This window comes from Trachemys scripta, chromosome 13 (genome assembly GCF_013100865.1).
Source record: "Trachemys scripta elegans isolate TJP31775 chromosome 13, CAS_Tse_1.0, whole genome shotgun sequence".
In the NCBI taxonomy this organism is placed as follows: domain Eukaryota; kingdom Metazoa; phylum Chordata; order Testudines; family Emydidae; genus Trachemys; species Trachemys scripta.
Genome location: NC_048310.1, coordinates 11,632,241 through 11,649,133, shown reverse-complemented (window position 1 = coordinate 11,649,133; position 16,893 = coordinate 11,632,241). Strand labels below are relative to the sequence as shown.

The window sequence follows — 16,893 nt, the reverse complement described above, 5'->3', positions numbered from 1 at the left end:
CTTGTGACCTGAATTTGTTAAACTGTGGGTGTTAGCTGTGCACCTCCTGCTAGTTTCAGTCTGTCACATGGCTAAATTCCCTGTCATTTGGCTCTTTAGCCCTGTGTGTCTTCTGCGTTGTATCAAATCCTTAGGCTTTGTAACTGTGTTTCAAATGGTTTTGTGGTTTATAATTATCGCTCAGTCCACTACAGCATAATACCTCTCATTAAATTTTACTGTCCTCAAATCAGGGCTTAATTTCTCATAGAGTATTTCCTGGAGTGCTGAGGCTTGGGGCTGATGCCCCATGAAGGGCATTGGGGTCTCAGGGCTTGTGTCCCCTGGGGGGCCCCTGGGGCTTGGTGCTTCTGCCACATGGGTTTGAAATATTTACCAGAGCTCTGCTCCGGACAGCTTCGGTTGAATTGAAGCGCTGCCATGAATCAAATTATTTTCCATACTGCATGTGCACCAAGGTGTGTGAGATTTCTGGGGTGTGTACTGTCTGTAGGTGGTCAGGCCGCCTTACTCTCTGATGAAAAACATTGCTTTGCACTCACAGCACTACACCATGTTCGTGTTTTGACTAAAACAACAGGTGTACAGTGGCACACCTTGTTAGTGGCAATTTGATAGTTAATTCTTGGGTTATGTGGAAGTGAGAATGGAGCCATTGTCTCTGCTAACCACAGCAAGGTGCATTTGCAAAAGGAAACTAAAAAAGCTTTTTTACATTCGCTGGGTGCTCATTTGCACACTTTCCTACACTGCAGAGTTCTGTGTGTCTATCGGATCAAGTCAGGTTTCTGCCCCTCCCAAGAAGAAACCTTCTCATTTTATAGTGCAAAGGCTGATTATATTTTCTGAAATCCATTTCTCAAATGCATGAGCAAAATTTTGGCTACGAGCAAAATCATCCTCTGTTCATGTGTTTAAGTCTGTATGTGTACTCCTATCCATACTCACATATATAGTTCTCTCTGACCATACCACTAAAGTTTTCAAAACTTCTTATCTTTTCACATCTTATAATCTGGCACCGTCTTCTCTCTTGTCTTCCTGAGACCCTACTTATTCCATCAGGTCAATTCAAAGCACTGCTCCTAAATTAATCTTCCTGACATGTTGTTCTGACCATGTCACCCCCTTCTTTGAGTCCCTTCATGGGGTCGTCCTTCTCCAGCACTTCAAAAACTGGCTTCTGGGTCTGATCCTAAACCTGCTGATGTCCTTAGAAGGACTCTGATGGACTTCACTGGGGTTTGGATAAGGTTCCTGGTCCTTACCAGTAAGGCAGTTCATAGTTCAGTTGTTCCCTCCCTACTTACTTGTTCTTATATATTATCACTTCAGCCCTGCCCTACTAATGAAGTCAGCCTCCATTGTCTGTTTGTCCACATCTTACACAGGCATCTTTATACTTTCTTTTATGCATACCTCTCATGCACAGAACACCCTCTGTGGAGTTGTTCATCAAACCACTACTCTTCCTTCCTTCATATCCTTTCTCAAGATCTTCAAGATCCTTACAGACCAGTCAGTTTAACTTCTGTACCGGGAAAGAAAATGGAGCAAATAATTAAGCAATCCATTTGCAAACACCTAAAAGATAATAAGGTGATAAGTAACAGCATGGATTTGTTGTGTCAAACCAACTTGATAGCTTTCTTTGACAGGGTAACTAGCCTTGTGGATGGGGGGAAGCCACAGACATGGTATATCTTGACTTTAGTAAAGCTTTTGATACTGTCTCAGATGATCTTCTCATAAATAAACTAGGGAAATTCTACCTAGATGGAGCTACTATAAGGTGGGTGCAAAACTGGTTGGAAAACCATTTCCAGAGAGTAGTTATCAGTGGTTCAGAGTCATGCTAGAAGGTGCATAACGAGTGGGGTCCCACAGGGATTGGTTCTGGGTCCCGTTCTATTCAATATCTTCATCAATTATTTAGATAATGGCATAGAGAGTACACTTATAAAGTTTTGGATGATACCAAGTTGGCAGGGGTTGCAAGAGCTTTGGAGGATAGGATTAAAATTCAAAATGATCTGGACAAACTGGAGAAATGGTCTGAAGTACATAAGATGAAATTCAATAAGGACAAATGCAAAGTACTCCACTTAGGAAGGAACAATCAGTTGCACACATACAAAATGGGAAATGACTGCCTAAGAAGGAGAATGGTGGAAAGGGATCTTGGGGTCATAGTGGACCATAAGCTAAATATGAGTCAACAGTGTAACACTGTTGCAAAAAAAGCCAACATCATTATGGGATATATTAGCAGGAGTGTTGTAAGCAAGACACTAGAAGTTACTATTGGTAACAGCTGGGTAGATGGCTTGTAGGGTGAACCTGGCCTATGCATATACATTTTAGAGAAATTTTCTGTTTCCAACTGTTCGTTACATCCAGAAGGTAAATTTTGTCATTTATTCTGAGTTTGTACAGCACCCTGCATAAGAGTCCCAGTCCTGATTAGCCCTTGCCTCTAGGCACTACTGTATTTAAAATAATAGTAATGCATATTTTGAACAATGTGACTATTTAAATAAGTATTTCTCTTGGTAACTTATTTGAATGGAGAAAAATATAGATTTCTTGGGTCAAAAGTTGTCAGGCAAAAAACTTGGAGCCCTGGTGCAGTGGGAGTTCCTGGAGGCATTGTGCATATAATCCATGCAACATCTCTGTTATAATACTATTTATCTACTTCCCAATGCATAGAAATTAAGACTTGCCTAAGGCCATGCATCTTGCTGGCAGTGCTGGAACTGGAATTTGAAAGGTCCTGGATCTTAGCCTCATGCGCAGGCCACTACACCACAAGTCCATATCAGGGTTTGAAATACTATGGTAACTGAAGGTGCTTCGGGATCCAGTCCGGACAAGTAGTCACTTGAATAAATTGTCAAAATTGAGAAGATGATTGACTAGCCTCCCAAGTAAATCCTTTTAAACCCCACAGAAGTAGCCACCTAATGGAATGAATGAAATGTAAACTAGAAGCCTGACATTTTGAAACCGGTTTAGCGCGTTCTGGCTGTCCAAACTGGCATGAGATTTATTGGAATAAATGTGAGGTTTTCCTCTTTCTCATGTTGCTGGGTTTGAGTCTGTGGCTTTATTTGATTTTGTTTTATGGTTATATATTTCCTTGGGATGTGTGCTAGTTGTCTTGTTCTGAGTACTCTTTTATGGACCAACAGGGAGCCTGAAACTCTAAGTATTACCTTTCGGGGCCTGTGTTATTTCTATTAACTATGGTGGGAGCACGATCAGGCCATTGGTGTCAAAATTTACCCTTGGACATACATACTGGTGTAATGCGAGTCCTGTGTGCATATCTGGGAGCGGAACTTGGCTTTATATTTTGAGCACACGATTGGGAAGATGAATGGGTCTAATGCTTCAAGACAGCAAGAGGGTGGCAAATGATAGAATTTCTGGTGCATTCTACAAGTATTGTGGGGGCAGGAGTTATTTTCCGTTTGTATTTCCCAATAAAAGACCATTCTGTTCAACTGCCAGTGCATTCTAGATGTTTGATTATAAGCTCTTGTCAGTACAGCAAACTTATCGGACTGAATTTGAGACATTTTTAATCAAATCTTTCTCCAGCATTTTCCTGGCAATACCCTTTTCTCATTCAGTCAGGGACAGCCAGTCTGGATAGTGGAGTTGTAGAGTTTGATCCTACAGTGAGCTCTATGCCTGTGAAGTCAAAGGAGCTCTGCACAACAGCAGGATCACATCTGTTGTGGCTCTTCCTCTGTCTCTCTGAGGGTCTAGCCCATGATTTTCACCATGACAGTGCCCTAGAGAGAGCACTTTTTCCCAGTGCGTTGTCCCCCCTCACAATTCACAATATAGGCCGTATGGGAAAGCCCTATAGTACTTAATACAAAAGGATAGCCCTTCTATAGGGCAGCCTAGTTTTAATCATCATCATAAAATTAAACACAGAATTATGTATCTTTATATAAAATTTAACAAAGTGATTAAAAAACAGCCTTACAAAATGGTTATCCTTTTCTATTCTAGAGTTTATTTAGAATAGTTTCTACAGCAACCTATCAATTTCATCCCTATAAAATTCTATAGAACTTTTTTCCTAAGGGAAATAAAGTATAATAATTCCAGGAACATAAAAGATACTGAATTTGAACCCTTGATAGGGAAGTTGACCTACATCACTCTTTCTTTCTGTTCTCCCTCCCTTGTAACCGCCTTCCCTCATGGTTGAGCTTAGTCACTTAGGCCCAGATTTTTAAAGCCTTTTTGTGCTCACTTAGTGCCTAAATCTCTTTTGAAAATGAGATATAGACTCCTAAATCTTTTAGGCATTGCAACGCTGAGCAGAACAATGCCTAAATATTTTTTTAAAAATCTGGTCCTAACTATTCAGCTACCTGTTCTAACTGGGTAATAAGTTTACTATCTGATTTGTCCTCCAATTAAATGAATACTAAAGCACATCTGAGCAGAGCCTGGGATGCAGTGTGGCTCTTCTTGTCCACACACAAAACTTGTTCCACTTCAACTATGCTGATAGAGTTAAAACTGTATAACCCCTGATAGTATAAAAGTGCTTATAACTAGTATAGCTTATTCCTGTAAGGAAAGGGGAATGAACTGTACCTTATATCAGTATAACTGCATCCATGCTAGGGGTTGTACCAGTATAACTATATTGGTAAAAAAAAAAAAAAATCACACAATTACACACCCTAACCAAAATAAGACATACACACCAGAGAGGGTGAGAACATGAGAGTGAGGTATCACAGTTATAATGCAGGGAAAAGAAGGTGTGTGTGTGTGTGTGTGTGTGTATGTGTGCAACAGGGAAGAAATTAAGCAAGCTTGTCTCTTTCTATGTCAGAGGTCAGTATGGGGTAATAGTAACTCAAAATGGAAACAACAATTAGGGTTGGGAAATCTTTGTTTTTATCTCTGGATTGTGTTTCTGGTGTTCAGTAGAGTTACAGTCAAGTCAAAGTTTCCCCCAGCCAATGGCTTATTGGGCTGACATGGTTAAAGCATGTCAGTTTCATAGCCCACAGTACTCAAGGGAGTGATGTGGCCAGTATCATGTCAGACTGCCTTTGACTGCCTAACTCCATGGATCAGGTACCCATTTTGCAGTTGGGTGAACTGAAGGTGGCCTTTCATTGTGAGATCCGTCAAGACTAAACCCATAACCTTCAAGATTGGAGGTCTGGAGTGATGGCTGAGTGGTTAAGGCACTCAAGTAGAGTTACAGGGAATCTGATAAATGTTTCCTGTTGGTTTACTGTGAACTGAAATCTGGTCTCTGCACCCTGATGTGTCTTTATCAAACTCCCTTTGACATGCTTGGGAAGTAACACCAACATTTTAAAATGTGGATACTGTGATGCTACGGTAACCCATCACAGACACCTTAAGATAGGCTCAGATCCATTTGAGGTATCTAAGTAAGAATTTCAGAGGGGCTGAACGCTCAGTGGGAGCTCTTCATTGCTCAACATCTCTAAAATTCAGGCTATATATTTCAATGCCTAAACGTAGATTTAGGGGCCTACTCTATGCAGCCACATTTGAAAAATTTGGATGGAGATTTTTCCCATCTATTTTTACCTACCATTCTTACTGGGAGTTAGTGGGTGGAGTCTGGGAGAAGGAGTGGTCACTTTATCTTGCAGATAAATATTTGGGGGAAATGAAGCTCCTTGGGGCGGGGACTGTCTGTTTGTTCCATGTTTCTACAGAACCTAGCAGAATGGGGACTTGGTCAAAGGCTGCAGCTTATAAGGGCTACCTCAATACAAAATAATAATCATTTTCTTCCCCTTTCCTAGCAGCAATGTCATCTCTGGGATAAACAACTCCAAATGGAGCAGTAAGTTTGGTCTGGGATAGTCTGACTCACAATAAGAACCCTCTTCACCACCTCACACCAAACCACATCACATAAAAAATAATCATCCCACACAGCTTTAGAAACAGGTGGTCAGCCCTTTCCCTCTTTATTTCACTACATTTGATATGTTGTGATCTAGTAGCAACGAGGTGTTCTTTTAAAATACATTGTCTGTATCCCTGAATTGTAAAACACACAAACAGAAACCCCAGTCAATTTCCTCTGACCCTGTATGGTTTGATAAACACATTTCAAGAGCAGCTGTGCAACTTTTTTTTTTTTTTTGGTTCACTCCTCATCCTGTAACAAGTAACTCTTGACCTGTCAAAAGTAGGAAGAGCCATGCGTGCTTCTGTCCAGTCTACAGGCAGAACGAAACCACTTCCTCAGTTTTCTAATAAATATCTTATCGTAAGAGTGCACATATTCTATTTCAGTGCTGCCTCACAAATATTATGCAGACCTAGGCCTCGGGCTATGATAAGCAGAGGACTGACTGTAGGCCATATATCAGCACAGTGTTCTCCTTTCATGATTTTTTTTAAAGTGTAGCTATGCTCTTGGGAAGGCATAGGTCACTCAGCAGTGCTAAAAGTTGTATTAAAAGACAGAGACTGGTTTGGATCTGAGCAGAGGAAGGGTCACAGATATCGTAATGGTTACATTGAGGCTTAGCCAAAAAAAGTTCTGAAACATAAGTGTAAAGTGTAGATTTCCCACAAAAACTGCTCAAGTTCTGCAGACCAGAAAAAGTTTGAGTTGGTTTCATGGTGCAAATAAAGTAACATCAACTAGTGGTGGTGGTGCGTTGTCCATTTAGAGTACCCCCAAACAGTTTGCCATTCAAAAAGGGAACTCCAGTGCCAAAGTATATCACACCTGCAAAAGTGTGCGGACAACTCTTCCTGTCGAGCCTATTGATTTTTATATACAACTTGGTCAGTGGAGAGAGCGTCATGGTCCCAGGAATAAAAAGAACGAGGAGTACTTGTGGCACCTTAGAGACTAACAAATTTCTGCAAAAAAGCCTCCTCTTCCTCTCCTAGTCTCCTCTGGCCCAGCCTTGAGGGCTGAAACACATTTAGGCAGTCACCACAATAGCAAGTCCCAGACATCAGAATCATATAAATTAAAACAATAATAATAATTAATAATAAATGTTTTGACATGTTTGTCTTCTTGCATTGGTCTCTGCTGGAATTATGTAAGCACAGTTTGTACTGACACATGTTATTTTCTTTCAGTGGATCTGATGGAAATAAAGGAAATTCGCCCTGGGAAAAACGCAAAGGATTTTGAGCGCGGGAAAGCAACACAGTATAAAGAGCATTGCTTCACTATTTTTTATGGTACCCAGTTTGTTCTCAACACCTTAAGCTTAGCAGGTACTTTTTGTGTGTGTGTGTGTGTCTGTCTTCTTTAAACCTTAAACAGTAAACCCTCCAGACTAGGGATTTATAGCATTGACAGAGCAGTAATGCAAAGCTTAGGCTGTTTTTCTTTTTCCCTGGCCTTCCTAACACATACCAAACATTTAAAATTGAGGAGGCTGAGAGAGAGCACCCTTTTCCCCCTTACTGCTTTTAATGCCCCTGAATTGTGGCAATTGTAATTTTTGAGTAAAATAATTAATTAGGTGAGATTTTTTTCCTTGTGTTGTTTAAAATGATCATTTTCATGGCTTATGAGTGGGTCATTTTAGGTGTCTGAATTGTTGCAAGCAGCCTTGTGCCCTCCTTGACACCAGCACTGTATGTTTTAGGAAGATGAAATGCCTATCACTCACTGCAGGGCACAAGTGTGAGGTATAAGCAGGAGATATATAGTAAATCCCTATGTGTATGTTTCTGTTGATCCATTTCCTTATACCCTGCAGCTTCCTTATGCCTCTTTAGAAGGAACATTCTAGAGTGTCTTTTTTATGAAGTACATATCTTTTATTTATTCACTCATGTTTAGTAGTGTAGATCCTTTCCGGTTAAATATCTCAGGTGAGATTTTTTTTTTTAACACTGGAGACCTGGGTGAAATCCTGGCCCTATTGAAGTCTGGAAATTTTGCCATTGGCTTCACTGTGGCCAGGATCTCACCCCTGGGTCTGAAACCTGCCTGGGCTCACAAGTAAAAGTGAATTTAGGATCCATAGCCTAGTTTTTAGTGACCACATCAGAAAAAACAACCACACAACTGGCAGGGTCTGTTTACTTAGGCCATGTCTATACTGCAAAATTAAGTCAACCTAACTTACGTTGGCATACGGTCGTGGCTGTAATTACATTGCTTGTGTGTGTCTACACTTTGCTCCTTATGTCAGCAGTGCGCTTCCTTACCAGGAACGCTTGAATCAATTGTACTATCAGCGTGGGGCATTGTGGGATGGCTTCTGAAAGCCAGTAACAGTTGATGTAACCAACGCAGTGTCTACGCTGACATTGCGTTGACCTAACTATACAACTGTGACTCTACACTCCTCATGGAGGTGGAGTTATTAAGTTGGCATAGCAGGGCAGTTACATCGGGAGCAAAATTTAAGTGTAGACACTTCCATAGTTAGGTCAACATAAGCTGGCTTGCATTGACCTAACCCTGTAGTGTTGACCAGACTCTATGAGAGGTCAAGCACTGGAATAGGAGGTGAATTGCATGCTCAAGTGCACTATAAGGGCTGTGTATGTCTATATGAGGAGAAAGGATGTTAATTGAAAGGTAGGGAATTGAAAACTAATACAAGGAAATATTTTTTATGCGCAACACAGTATTATGCTGTGAATCTCTTTGCCACAAGATATCATTGAAGACAAAAGCTTAGAAAGTTTCAAAAATGGATTGGATATTTTTATGGAAAATGAAATAATCAAATTACATTAAAAAGGGTGGTTTTTAAAAAAAAAAAAAAAAATATAAATAAAAGCCCAAACTAGAGTTTGGATGTGATATAAAACCTTATACTTCAGGGCATAAAACAATTTCTAATCAATGGAGATTAGGAAGAAGGGGATAACTATCTACTGAAGGGGTCTTGAATCTTCCTTGGTACAGGAATACATGGACTGCTGGTTTCACTGCATATGGGAATTCCCTTGGTCCTATGCTTGATCAACATTGTCAGTTTCATAAACATTAAATTCACTTAAAGTTGTAATAAAAACTGAAGTAATTTTAAGATGTTCCTAGTAGAGTAGAGAAGTGATCAGTATGTTGTAAGCATTATAATCCTAACAGCCATAGAGATTTTTTTAAATGTGGAAGTGATGCACTCCCTAGTTGAGGTACTTTCCCATGTGTGTAAGCAAACCCCATATTTATGCTTGTGAAATAATGTATTGCACAGAGGATTGGTGTGCTCAAATGTGGGTTTACATGTGAAGGAGCATGCACAATGAAAATTAATGGCTGCTTGTGAAAATTTGGCTCCACGTACCAGATTTGAATTTAGATTAAGCCCATAATATCCCTGAAATTTCAGAATGTGCAGCATCACTTTAAATATAATTGTGCACTCAGCACTGTTGGGCTGTATTTTCCCCTTGTTTTTTTCTCAGAATCTAGTCTCTGCAAGTGCTTTGAGAACAATCAGTACCAGGAGGTATGTTGCCATAACACTGGTTCTCAGAACAACATGACTGATCTTTTCAATATCAGGAAAATCCTTTTCTTTATTAAAGCACTTTGCTTGGTTTCTGAGAACAATACAAAATAACTGTTACTTAAGGGGGAATGGCAGCTTTCTTTATGGGCAGCTTGCTTTGGGACAGTTAGACTGGCAATGGGTGGTGTCTGTCCTTCCCAAAAAAGTAACTAATTGAAAAAGATTTCCACAGGGATCTGAAGCTGGGCTCTGGCTTCAGTTTTGGAGAATACAGCATTGTTTGAAAGTATACTTTTAAAAACAATCTGTATCTTTTGAGAGACTGTTTTTGTTTTAAAGGATATTGCAGAAATTGCTCAAGTTGGAGATATTGGCTGGAAATAATTCTTCAGGAGGACTGTTTTGGTGGAGGGATGCTTTGATGAATTTCTGAACTGGAATGCAGTACCGCAGGGCTGTCCAAATTCTGCCCAATTGAGGGCTGCAAAGGCTGCGCCTAATCTGCAGCATGAAAGGAAAATTGCAGCCCACCTGCACCTTTAATAATACAAATTTGTGTCCCACAGGGACTGTAGCTCCCAGAATGCAGTGCATGAACTTTATCTGACTAGTAGTTATTCAGATCAGATTGGATCATCACCAGCTGGCCCTTTTGGTTTGTGGATACTAGAAGTGTAGATGCAAACTCATTTTGGAACAAAATAAAATTTCTAGCCATTTTCCTTCTGAAAATAGATCTGAAAATGTAAAGCTCAGGATGAAAGGAACAAGCATCTGAGCTCTAATTCTGCAGCAGGAGTCTGAGGGAATTTAAAGACTCTTCTCCCAAATACACCTCTTATGCAAGAAGTTAACTTTCCCCCAAACCATAGTCTGGCATAGACTGTGCATAGTGGTGTGATTATGGCAGCCAGGATGAAGGATTTGTTTTGCAGGCCACTCAGAAATGTTAAGGGTTAGGGTTAGAGCATTGCATGCTGGAATCTGCAGTATCTGCTGGCCACATTTTCATTTTAAAGGAGAGGGTGGCTCTGGGCTACATTCAGCCCATGGCATGCACTTTGGTCACCTTGAGAACAGAAGATGGAAAAAACAAAAATTCTGCTGTATCACAGTGAGAGCCTAGTTGTAGGTTGGCAGTAATTCTGCTGCAGCTTTGAAACTTCTTATGTTCTGATGAACAAAGTTTTAAAAGGAGATGTTTTTGATAGGTCTTGCAGTTTTTTTGTTTTTAATCCTTAAGAATTAACATAGATTCTTTCATTGGAATGTGTTGGATTGGCAGCGTAAAGCTCTGTAGTGAGATTATCGTAGAGAATGGGTAGCCAACCCACCTCATACACCAGGCTTGTCTAAACATCACAGATTATGTCTTTGTTATGTATTAATGTTTCTCACAGTGTATTAATCTTTACAGCTGATTCCAAAGATGATGCTGATAAATGGCTGTGTGGCTTGAATATCTTGCATCAAGAGGTTATGAACGCGTCCACACCTGCAATCACAGAGAGGTACATGGAATTTCCCCCCTTTGTTTATGAGAGACTCTTCAATAGCTTGACACTTCTTTGCAATTTGACAGTGAAAAACTGAAAAGACATTTTCAAGGATGAAACCAGTGTGGTCTGTCAGTTACATTAAGAGCAATACTCTACAGACACCTGCTATGCTTAGAAAGTGTGGTCCAAATTCAGATCTTGTAGAAGCATATGCTATTTGATAGTCTTCTATGAAGTTATGGCTGCTTACACTGTGATGGATTTGGCTCTATGGTTGGTTGGTTGATTTGTTATATAAACTCGCCTGGTTCCAGGTTTGGATGCCAAAGAAAGTCTTTAAGAAGTTCATGGGAATGTCTGGTCTATGTGTGTGTTGGCGTCTGTTTCAAGTGAACCAGAGTTTCTCAGGATCTCACAACTAGAACTTCTTCTCCCCCGCCCCCCTTCCCACCACCCAGCCCTGGGCAGAGAATTCCCCTCTTCTCAACAGGTCTTGAGCTCCCTCCCAGACTTGATCTTTTCTCACCCCCTTCACCTTTTGTTAACAGTGGGGGAAAGTCATGACCTGCTACCTTGTCTTTCTTCATCGGTTGTTTGTCCAAATTGCAGCTCAGGTGTTGATGTCCTGCCCATCTAAATCCAATTTCAACTGGGAAAAAGTATTCCTCACTTCCTGTCTTTAACTTTTGTATGGTGTTGCTCTGTGCTGTTATACAGTTGCTGTGCATCACTCTAGAGGTGTCTGCATTTCAGCAACAACAAAGTGATTCCTGTATAGACAGAGTATATGAAGTTTTTAGTGAAATGCTATGATTATCTTTTGGGATGAAACATGTCTATATAAACAGATCTTCCCTGTCAGTATTGCCAATATCATTAAAGGGATGCTGGCCCTAAAATTGACACTTCTGTCTGATTTATGTTTTTTAAACCTAAGATAGGTAAAAGATTACTACAGCTAAAAGAGTTTAAGCGGATTTTCTTTTTCATTTTTACTTCATGCATTTGACGATATTTGAGACCACATCCTCAACTAGTGTCAATCAGTGTAGCTCCATTGACTTAATGGAGCTATGCCAGTTTATACCAGCTGAAGATCTGGCTCCTTTGAGCCCAGTTATTTTCACTGTTTCCCGCATGTATGGTTAGTCATTTCCCTTGTTTATGTGGGCTTGTCACACAGCAACAAGGGGACAAAAACATTTTGTTTAGAAATAGGAAAATATTATTGTAAAGCCACAAAAATTAAACAGGGCAGAATGCAGCACCTGAAAATGCTTGTGACTTGTTTTTCAGAATGTGCTAGATTTCCAGTTTAAATATCTCTGCTTACTTTCATCACTGAAATTGTGATATTGAAGAAGCTCTGTTTGCTCTTAATTCTTAAAATAACTTTTCTGTTTTTTTTTTTTTTTTTAAGTTGGCTGAGAAAGCAGATCTACTCTGTTGACCAGACTAGAAGGAACAGGTATGAATCTCACCCTTTTTAGATTTTGCTTAGTTTTCATGGTCAGTTTTTCTACATGAAGTATAGGAGTGGAATTTAAAGTAATAAACATCACTTTGCATAAGAAAGATGTGACTTAGGTAACATGTGACGTGACCTTCCTTGGAGGTTTTTAAGGCCCGGCTTGACAAATCCTTGGCTGGGATGATTTAGTTGGGAATTGGTCCTGCTTTGAGCAGGGGGTTGGACTAGATGACCTCTTGAGGTCCCTTCCAACCCTGATATTCTATGATTCTATGTGAGAGTCTGGGACACTGCACCTGCTCTTTCGTTAGTAATTTGTGTTCAGTTTTGTTATGGAGACATCAAGCATATGAAATTCACTGATGTGTATACATAGTGTAACAGAGAAGGAAATGACCACCACTGAATCATTTTGCTTTTAGCCCTTTCATCATGGCTGGAACTAGGATGAGTGTAGTTTTAGGCAGGGAGAGGGGATGTTTTCCCCTTCCCGCTTTCCGCTCCCCACTCCCAGCAGCACCTAGCTGCTTCCTTTGTAGAGGCTAATCAAGTGGAAACCCAGAGGCTGGGACTCTGCTATGCCGTCAGCACTGCCTGAGAGAGTGAAGAGAGTGAGGAGGGACACAGATGGAGTTGGCTTAACAGCAGCAGCCACCACAGTCCTTCCTCCCCTCACTGAGTCAGAGCCTTGAGGAGGGGGAGCATGACTGGGTGAAAGGACAGGGGAATCCTTGGAAGGTGAGGTAGGGACAAGGAGATCCATGAGGGGACAGTCTGAGTAGGGATAGAGAGACGAATGGAGCAGGGTCATCCTGGAGATCCTGGGTGTGGGGTAGGTTAGGCAAGGGGAACACAAGATAGTCCTTGAACATAGAGGTGGGAGGAAGCCAGCAGTGGTCTTTCAGAATTAGATTGACGACTGTGGCAGTGTTCCAGAGAGTTTGCAGACTTCTCACTTGCAAGAACTTGCTTTGGTAAATAGAACTTGGTGAAACTGGCCTGAAGGTTTGCGATTGTTACTCTGTTCTGTGTCAGGGAAGGAGACCTAGGGCTTAGGAGTTACCTCAGGGTTCATGCTTCTCGGCTAAGGAAGCCGCAGCATGTTGTAATTATGGAGGTGGCATATTTGGGTTCCTGTGGGAAATGGAAGCTGCTCACTTCAGGCCCATGCAAAAAATGGCGTAGATTTTAGTCTTCAAAATTTCCCTTTATGGTGAGTAAGAGCGAGAGAGAATCCTTGCTCTGCTAGCTGAGGTGCTGGATAGCCTGTTGCAGTGCAGAGGATGCTCTCTTGCAAATTCAGCTGCAAATTTCTCTTTAGAATTGATATAAGTTGTACGATGCCTTGAGAAGGAAATTAACCCCTCAGTGGGTGGCACTTTAATGCAGCTTAGCTATCCCGTTTTCCCAGCAGCATTAATGTTTGTACTTCTTGTTCAGTGCAGAAAATAACATTTGTTTCCTCTCATTTAGCCTTTTCCTAAGAGTAAAATAAAACGTTCTCATTGTCTGAATGAAAACATGTTACTGCAGGAAATAACACCATTCTGCAAGCAATCTGTAGTACTGGGCAGATGATTGCGATACAAACGGAGATGGAAGGGCACGAACAGAATTGGGTTCTCAAGTGTAGGGGCTCAGAGAGATTTTAGATATCAGAGACTGACTCGCTTAGTCTGGAGTGGGAGGACAAAGTGTGCCAGCTGCACCATTATTTACTGGATGCCAGATCACGTCACTGCACTTGGCACCTGCTCTGTTGCTGATGCATTTTGATAAGAAAGCACCACAACAGGGGAGAACCATGAAACAAAGGAAAGCCATAGGGCAAAGAAGCTTCAGGAGATACTACATCTAGTTAAGGTTATGTTAGTTTCCATGGTTGTTTTACCACTGGAAGGTAACATAACTGACCCCCCTTAGATGGGTGCTGAATTGTGAGGTGATGGTGTTTTCATTTTACCCAGAGAGGATTCCCACCTTTGGAAAACTCCAGGAAACAGATGAATGCTGCAATTAACTTTTTTTTTTTTTTTTTTTAATTTATTTTTAGTCACTTAATTATAAAGCTGACACTTCCTGGCTAGCCCCAGCAAGGAAGCTTTGCTGCCATATGCAGTACTGAAGTCAGCCCTAGGTTTAGGCCTTTGCTTGCCTGTCCAGAAAGAGCTGTTGAGAGGCAGTGTGCTCAGCCCCGTGGGTGCAATGGGAGAAGTGTGTGTTCTAATGGTCTGACAACAGGACCAGGACCTTCCTGAGTTCTAATCTTGGCTCCAATACTGACTCCCTCTTTGGCTCTTGACTGATCTCTCAGTTTCCATGTCTCTTGACTGCTCTGCCTCAGTTTCCATGTCTGCAAAATGGGGATGACGACACCTCACAGGGCAGTTGTGTGGATGGATATTTGTAAAACACTTTTTGAAGATCAAAAGGGTTTCTTACGAGTGTTAATTGTTGGGTTTTTTGCTCTCATGTGACCATTTCTAGCCAGTGCTTGGAGTAGCATTGGCATCTAAAGGGTCACAACAAAGACCTAGAACTTGAGGTCTTAGTTCCCATCCCTGTTCTGCCAGAGACACTCTATGTGACTACTTAGTCGCTGTGTGCCTCAGTTTCCCCATCTGTAAAATGGGGATGATAGCACTGTTCTGGGAATATGTAAATTAAAGATCGTGAGGCTCTCTGATACACTGAAACCAAAACTGAAGTTGATGAGGGAGGTGAGAGGTCTGCACCCAAACTACCCTCCTGCTGAACCCCCTGCATCAGGACCCCCACCCTGAGGAGCCCCATCTCCCACACCTGGACCACCTCAACAAACCCCCCGCACCTGGACCCCCACCTCACTGAGCCCCAACCAGCTGCATCCAGATCCCCACACCTCCAGCACCCGGAGCCCCTGACACCTAGAGCCCCCCTGAGTCCCAACCACCATCACATGGACCATTACCCCTTTGCACCCCCTCACTGAGCCCCTGTGCATCCAGAGCCCCTCCCCCTCACCTGGGCACCCCACTGAGCCACCTGCACCCAGATTGCCCCACACAGAACCCTCTCACCCCACAGCTGCATCCCCACAATAAGCCTCTCTACAGTTCGATCCTGCCAGGCTGAGCCTGTCTGCCCCACACATGGATTGTTCCTCTTGCTTGCTATCTTGGTGCACCTAGCATGGAGGGGGCAGGGCCCCGGGGTGTTTCTGGGGCAGACCTGGCCCTTGTGCTTTGTCAGCGTTGGGTGCAGCCTCACTGCCAAGTCCATGTCCCAGGGTGGGGGCTGCAGGGTGATCTTCCACCCTGGGACATGGTGGCCCCCACTGCCATGCTGGAGCCTCCACATTTATTTATTGACAAATAAAATATGCAGAATTTTGCAGAATTTTTACTTTTTTTTGGTGCAGAATTTTTATTTTTTTGGCACAGAATTCCCTCAGGAGTATTGTGGCTCTTCTGTAAATCCTCTCCAATTTATCCAAATGTGAATTGTGGACACTAGAGCTGGACAATGGGTGTGGATGATGCTATGTCTTCAAAGGAACCCCTCTCTGGAGTTATTCACATGCAAATTTTGCTTGAGTAAGGAGTATAGGAGCATGCCCCAGGGTTGCATGAGCAGTCTTTCACCAATAAAAACCAACTGTAATACCTTAATGAAAAGCGGTTGAAATTGATGTCTGAAGTTATCAAATGCTGTTCTAGATTTCACATTCCTAAAAATGTGTGTACAAGTGTTGTTCCTGCATGATGGCAGAATACCTGTTTTGCAACATTTGCTACCTATGTATCTTTAAAAAGGAAATTTACTGTTTTTATAACAAGGTCAGTATAGGTTAGTCCAGGAGTGGGCAAACTTTTGGGCCTGAGGGCCACATCTGGGTATAGAAATTGTATGGTGGGCCATGAATGCTTACAAAATTGGGGTTGGGGTGTGGGAGGGGGTGAGGGCTCTGGCTGGATGTGCGGCTCCGGGGTGGGGCCAGAAATGAGGAGTTCAGAGTGCAGGAGTGGACTCCGGGCTGGGATAGGCGGGTGGGGTGCGGGCTCTGGGGTGGGGCTGGGGATGAGGGGTTTGGGGTGTAGGAGGGTGCTCTGGGATGGGACTGACGGGTTCAGAGGGCGGGTAGGGTATCACGGCCTGGGCAGGGTGGTTGGGGCGCCGGGGTGTGGCTCAGGGGTGCAGGCCCCAGGTGGCGCTTACCTGAAGGGGCTCCTGGAAGCAGCGGCATGTTCCCTCCTGCGGAAGCACGACCTGGCGGCTATGCTGCGTGCTACACTGTCCACAGGTGCTGCCCCTGCAGTTCCTGGCCAATGGGAGCTGTGGGGGCAGCGCTTGGGGTGGGGACAGCGTGCGGAATACCCTGGCTGCCCCTACGGGTAGGAGCTGGAGGGGGCATGCCGCTGCTTCCAGGAGCTGTGCGGAGTGGCCCCCGACCCTGGCTGGAGCG

At 42.6% G+C, this 16,893-nt stretch overlaps 1 protein-coding gene across 2 annotated transcripts in view; it reads left to right on the top strand.

The window, feature by feature from the left end:
• PLCG2 (phospholipase C gamma 2) overlaps positions 1 to 16,893 on the top strand; it is a 91,978-nt gene that overhangs the window by 25,508 nt on the left and 49,577 nt on the right. For both annotated transcript variants that reach the window (XM_034788821.1, XM_034788822.1), the window contains 3 exons: positions 7,135 to 7,275; positions 10,897 to 10,990; positions 12,399 to 12,446. In XM_034788821.1, the coding sequence (XP_034644712.1) occupies positions 7,135 to 7,275; positions 10,897 to 10,990; positions 12,399 to 12,446 (283 nt within the window). The remainder of the gene's footprint in view (positions 1 to 7,134; positions 7,276 to 10,896; positions 10,991 to 12,398; positions 12,447 to 16,893) is intronic.